Raw genomic sequence first — 6000 nt, 5'->3', positions numbered from 1 at the left:
AAAAAAAATCAAGACCGGTAAATATAATTTTTGAAGAACTCAAGGACTGGGGTTGTAATTTGATTCCCTTTCATATTTGCTGTAAAACGGTTACTCTCTTCTCCATCTCTGTGATTACATTAACACACAACAGATCCGTAGCTGTTGCAGACTCGAATTTCTCTTCCTGGAGGTACATTTGTCTCATCCTCTTTGTGATTAATTCGGTTTGTATTGATTTTTATTTTCTTATCTTTTTTTTTGTAATTCTTCGTAATCACTATGCGTGTTTGTTCGACGCATTGCACTTATAGGATTTGTGCGTTTTATTTTTGGGATCTGTCATGGTACAGGTGATCGGATATGTATTGAAATGAATGTTAGTGAATTTATCGTAAATATGTTGTTTGAAGTTCCATATTTCACAAATTTGTGGTTTAACTCGTTTCTTTAAGAATTTTAGGTCAGATTCTGTTGTTATTGAGCTGATTTACGAGTCATCCACTTTAGATGTTTCAGTGTAGTTGAAATGTTGAATTATTGTGGGTTTTGTTTCTGCGATTTTTTCAAGTATTGCTGATTTACGAGTTATCTACTTTAGATGTTTCAGCTTTGTTTCCTGGATTTTGTTTCTGTGAATTTAATCTCTTATTTTATCCTCTCCTACTTTATCATCTCATCCACTTGTCTACTTTATTCTCTCTGCGTTTATGTCGTTAAACAACACTTTCTTAAATCTCGTTCAGAAAAGAAACACCTCGATTAACTTGGGACGTGGGAGTAGTAGTTATGGAATATTGAGTTACGTAATGATAGGTTGCTAAAAAGAAAGGTGTGCTAATGGTGTTTGTTATAAACTTGCGATGCATGGGGAGTTGTTAGTATGGCGAAATAGTTTTAATTGGACTTGTTCAATAGATTCTGTCAATATAAGATTTGAAAACTTATCCTCTTTCCAACCTTTCAATTCATACTTGAGGAATAGCTGAAGAAGCCTTTTCTGTATCTGGGAGTCGTTATAATTTCGTTTCTTTACATTCTTCTTTAACTGTGTCTCCTTTTCTGTTGTGGATAGTAGAATGTCTATGTCAATGTTATGAGACATTTGGCAGCATAGTGTTTTGTAGGTTTTTCTTGTCAACTGGTGTTCGGGAGAATATGTCAGGCGCAGAGGAAAGCAAAGAGCAAAGAGAAGTTGTTATGGAGGATGGTGAGAAGGCCATGCCATCACCACAGCAGGAAGTTGTGTTCAGATAGTTTTCCACATTACATTCGTTGTTAATGTATATATTCAAACAAATGTTGTTTTACCCTTGCAGGAGGAATCTGTGAAGAATAAATATGGTGGGTTAATGCCAAAGAAGCAACCATTGATTTCTAAGGTACTATCAAGCTTCTTCATGTCATATGTAGATTTTGAGAATGCTCTTTGATAGGAATTGTTTCAAATGTCAGGATCACGAACGTGCCTACTTTGACTCTGCTGATTGGGCTTTGGGAAAGGTACTCACTTTCGTATTTGAATCCTTTCTGCCCAACACTAACTTCAACGTTTGTATCTCCACAGCAAGGTGGACAGAAGCCTAAAGGACCACTGGAGGCTCTCCGGCCCAAGCTACAGGTAGTTAAAAGAGGAAGTATCATAGAATTAAGGATATTGTTCGATTCTAAATATATACCAAGAGTCATATTTTGCATATCATCTTTCATTTCTCTGATTCACATTTCTTTCTTTCTTTGTTTGGGTTGTTTCAGCCAACTCAACAGCAAACAGGCTACCGCAAATCTCCTTGTGCACCGTCAGAAGGTGAAGGTATGCATATCATGTCAAGATTTTACTAAGATGCATAGTTTCTTAAGTTAGCTCTACTATTTGGTTTTTGGATAACGAAAGCCCGACAAAATGGTCTTATCACCAACTGCACTCACACAAACAGTAATTAACACCATTTTTTTTTTCTCGTAGATAGAAGCACTGCCCAAGAAGAAGATGCGACTCACAATGAATAAGAAGCTCTTATCGATCCTGGGAAAATTGTCCGACATTGTCTGCATCGTTGATATTGAAGTTTCACCTTAATAAAAGGCGTGCAAATAGGATGTTTTAGTCCCTTAGATAAGGGAATATGCAGCCGTTGAGAGGTCTTCCAGAGCTTATTGCAATTGTAGATAAGTTTGAGCTTTCACGTTATTTGCAGACTATAAATTTGGAATTTAATCCGCCTCTTTTTATCGTGATAGTAGTTTGGTCGGAATCGCAGCTCATGCTCACATGTAACTGTCACTCGTTTTGTTTTAGACTTAGATAATCTTTGCTCTAAAATCTAAATTTGTGCGTTTTGTACATCGACCTATAAAATTTTAGGAAATGTTTAAAACCGCATCCACTCTGACCCACACGTCTAGTTATAATACTAGATCCAGGACTAGGATGTTATACGATACAGGGTGTCTAATTATCAATTGGATTATCAATGCACTATACTAATGGGATTTGAGTTGATTGGGTTTATATTTTCTGAAATTATAAAGTTCCGAATCATAATCTTAATCGTTTGGATTTTATATTAGTGCAGCAGACTAACCGGGATAAAAACTATGATTATTAATCTATTTAGTATTTTTATTTCGTAAGAATTTTATACTTCCTCTATCACATTCCATGAGACACATTTATTTTCCGCATGTATTTTCGGAAAATCATAATAAATAGTTAAATTAGTGAAAAACTTACTTAAACTATTGCTCTCTCTGTCCCTTAATAGGAGTCACATTTTGTAGGGGCACGAGTTTTAAGAAATGTAAAGAATAATGAGTAGGAAAATGTAGTGGAATATGAATTCCAATTTTTTATATTGATTTTGTAATGTAATGTGAGTGAAGTGAGTCAGTGGAATGTGAGACCTACTTATCATTTAGACTAAAGTCCCAAAATGATCCTTAACATATTGTGATTTTTTTATTTTGGTCCAAAACATTATCTTTTGAATTATTCGGTCCTTCACATTTGAAATCGGATCACATTTAGTCCGAAATGGACGGAACCGTTAAAATGTAACGGTCAACAAATTTTAAATCGATTTTGACCGGATTAAGAGTTATAATTATGTTTTATTAATGTCTAATATCTAATTAACCTAAATAATTAAAGGCGATTAAGATTTATAATTATGTTTTATTAATGTTTTATTAACGCAGAAATTAATGTCTAATAACCTATTATTCAATATTCCGGTCACATTCTGTTCTTCAATCGATCAATTCGAAGCCTATTTTAGTAAAAAAAAATGAGCATGCTGCAGTTCCTAGACGCTGCGGATTCTTCTGCTGATCTGTAGATATGGAACAATGCCGCCTTCGACCACGACGAGATTTCTGAAGATTTGGCGGCAAACAAGCAACCCTGGGGATCTCTGAAGCCGAATTTCGGAAACCCTAATTCATCTTTCGATTCTGTTCCGGATAAAGAAAATCAAGGTTTCGCATCGGAGAATCAAAATCAATTCCACCATGTTTCCCCTTTCCCCAGATTGGCCTCGAAGACGCCGTTTAAGCCGCTCACAACGGTCGAATCAATTCAGAGATTGAAATTGAGAGCAAACGCGGACAAGGGTTTCGAGAAAAATCCAGTCTTGAAAATCGATGAGGAGATTGAAGAAATTGAGTTGCAAATCACTCGATTGAACTCGAGATTGGAGGCTTTAAAGGCTTAGAAGGCAAGAGCGGGAGCTGTGGAGAAGAGAGGGAGATTCGTTGCGGTGAAGTTCATGGAGCAGAAACAGAGCGGCAAGAATGATGAGATTTCTAATTTGGGTGTAAGAACAAAGGCTAACAGAAGAGGGATTAGTTTAGGGCCAGCAGAAATCCTCTCTGCAGGGCGTAGAGGGATGAGTTTGGGGCCTTCTGAGATTTTCGGAGCAGCGAAATCGAGCCAGGTGATGATCAATAACACCCCTCTGCAGAGTAGGAGGCAATCTTGCTTGTTTAAGCTGTAGGGGATTGATGAGGAGAGGGTGGAGAGTTGCAGTTTGAGCCTGAAATCAAGGAAATTTGTTGCGAAATCGAGGCAAGCTGTGACCACCATTGGTTCAAGAAAGGCTGTGAAGAAGGAAGAATCTGTTTTGAACACAGTCCAGCGAAGAAGCTGTTTAGAGATGACGAGAAATCGGTTCCAAACAAGAAGGCGTCTAGGCTGGGGAGAGTGGTGGCGAGTAGATATAATCATGGCGCGTCTCAGGCTTCGGCAATGAGGAAGATATCTCTGCCGGAGAGTGATGGTGATGCAGGGAAAAGGGTTGACAAGACGCTGTCTTTTTCTGTGGGGAAGACGAGGGCTAATGAGGGCGAGGGCCGTGTGAAGAAGAGGTGGGAGATTCCTAGTGAGATTATAGTTCATAGAGGTGTGAGGGGAGGAGGAGATGGAGAGGGAGAGAAGTCTCCTGGATGTGTTGTGGCGCCTGGCCTATTAACACAAATTTCTGTGTTAATAAAACATTAATAAAATATAATTATAACTCTTAATCGCCTTTAGGTTATTAGACATTAATTAGACATAATTATAACTCTTAATCTTGTCAAAATCAATTTAAAATTCGTTGACCGTTACATTTTAACGGTTCCGTCCATTTCGGACTAAATGCGATTCGATTTCAAATGTAAGGGACCAAATAATTCAAAAGATAATGTTTTGGATCAAAATAAAAAAAATCGCAATATGGTAAGGACCATTTTGAGACTTTAGTCTATCATTTATGGTAAAAGTGAAATGTGACTCTTATTGTGATACGGACTAAAATGACAAAGTGTGACTCTTATTGTGGGACGGATGGAGTATGATTTTACCCAAATACATGCGAAAAAGAAATGTGTCACTTGAAATGAAATGAAGGAAATATTTTAAATATGGAGTATAAATATAGGCAATCGAGCATATTAAAATTCATTTTAATATCAAAACTAAAACTAAACTAGAGCCCCATTTGATGAACCACCTAAATTGCACCATATTGCATATGTATATGATTCAATATATAAAGTGGGTAAATTAGAGAATAAAGTCATCTCTAACTATTTACACTAAATTTTTCGTAAATAAAATAACTAGAGAAATTGAAGTAAACCAAAAATATAGTATATATTTTAAAGTTTAGTAGTGTAATTAATCTATGAAATCGACCAAACTACATCTACAAATTTCACAAAAATGGACTAAAACAGAATATGTGAGTAAAATGTAACATTTGATTTTCGGCACAGGATTTTATGTAGTGTTGTTTTGTGAGTTACGTTTTTATTTTTTTATTTCATATTTTTAATTGTCATACAATATTCTTTGGTGGAAAAGTTGGGACAAATATTGCAATAATGAGTCCCATACAAATAATTAATGCATAGAAATAAGAGAGTAAAGTAAGAGAGAACAAAAAGTAGAGAGAGTATTATTTCTATTTTTAGAAACGTTTCATTTTTAATGTGACAAATCAAAAAGAAAAACGTTTCATTTCTAATGGACAAAGAGAGTATTTTATCACTAAAGTTTAGGCGCGTAACGACAAATACATTCGGGAAAGTTAAAATTTAATCTCGATTTCCAAAGAAGGTGCTGATGTGCTGCAGCAATGGGTACCTGTAGTAGTGGCGCTCACCATTCGCCAATCTCAACTGATTGTTCTATAAAGCAATTTTTACTTGAATTTATGGAACCATGGGTACGACGAATAAAATGTGATATACAAAGTTAGTTAGAGGATGACTTGCTTCTTTTATGAACATCTGTCCGAGTCTTGTCTTCCCTTCCCTTTTCAAGAAATTAAGCAATGTAGTTTAGTTGCTTTTTACTGAGTTGAGCTCTAAAATAAAATGTCCATTGGTTATAGACTCAAACAAATGCATTAATTTTGGACTTTGGAGTTAACTAGTATGGGCGATTTTGTATTTGATTTTGATCATAACAGTACAGTGCCAACCATAGTTTTGCTTTGAATTCAACAGAAATCACACTATGACATATTTCAGGTTAGA

General features: G+C 35.9%; 2 protein-coding genes across 4 annotated transcripts; both read left to right on the top strand.

The window, feature by feature from the left end:
* LOC121800141 lies at positions 1-2480 on the top strand. Of its 3 annotated transcripts, none has more exons than XM_042199735.1 (7): positions 1-172; positions 1107-1221; positions 1299-1361; positions 1435-1482; positions 1547-1600; positions 1735-1792; positions 1946-2480. In XM_042199735.1, the coding sequence occupies exons 2-7, from the start codon at positions 1138-1140 to the stop codon at positions 1987-1989; spliced, it is 351 nt and encodes a 116-aa protein (XP_042055669.1). In that variant the 5' UTR covers positions 1-172; positions 1107-1137; the 3' UTR covers positions 1990-2480. The 3 variants fall into 3 exon arrangements, with proteins under 3 accessions (XP_042055669.1, XP_042055675.1, XP_042055663.1); XM_042199741.1 differs by having other exon boundaries at positions 1097-1189; XM_042199729.1 differs by having other exon boundaries at positions 2-172; positions 1097-1221.
* Positions 2481-3746: 1266 nt separating this feature from the next.
* On the top strand, positions 3747-4477 carry LOC121788790. The gene is made up of 2 exons (XM_042187427.1): positions 3747-3914; positions 3992-4477. Exons 1-2 carry the CDS (start codon positions 3747-3749, stop codon positions 4475-4477), a joined length of 654 nt encoding a protein of 217 aa, XP_042043361.1.
* Positions 4478-6000: the final 1523 nt, after the last annotated feature.

Source organism: Salvia splendens, chromosome 1 (genome assembly GCF_004379255.2).
Source record: "Salvia splendens isolate huo1 chromosome 1, SspV2, whole genome shotgun sequence".
NCBI classification, from domain to species: domain Eukaryota; kingdom Viridiplantae; phylum Streptophyta; class Magnoliopsida; order Lamiales; family Lamiaceae; genus Salvia; species Salvia splendens.
This window is presented reverse-complemented; position numbering and strand designations above follow the sequence as displayed.

What these genes read in the sequence shown, in the direction of transcription:
- LOC121800141 (XM_042199735.1), top strand. Translation starts at nt 1,138, where the DNA reads ATGTCAGGCGCAGAGGAAAGCAAAGAGCAAAGAGAAGTTGTTATGGAG. An exon ending in TGCCATCACCACAGCAGGAA is followed by an intron (nt 1,222 to 1,298) that starts GTTGTGTTCAGA and finishes TTACCCTTGCAG; the next exon opens with GAGGAATCTGTGAAGAATAA. An exon ending in CTCTCCGGCCCAAGCTACAG is followed by an intron (nt 1,601 to 1,734) that starts GTAGTTAAAAGA and finishes GGGTTGTTTCAG; the next exon opens with CCAACTCAACAGCAAACAGG.
- LOC121788790 (XM_042187427.1), top strand. Translation starts at nt 3,747, where the DNA reads ATGGAGCAGAAACAGAGCGGCAAGAATGATGAGATTTCTAATTTGGGT. An exon ending in GAGCAGCGAAATCGAGCCAG is followed by an intron (nt 3,915 to 3,991) that starts GTGATGATCAAT and finishes TGATGAGGAGAG; the next exon opens with GGTGGAGAGTTGCAGTTTGA.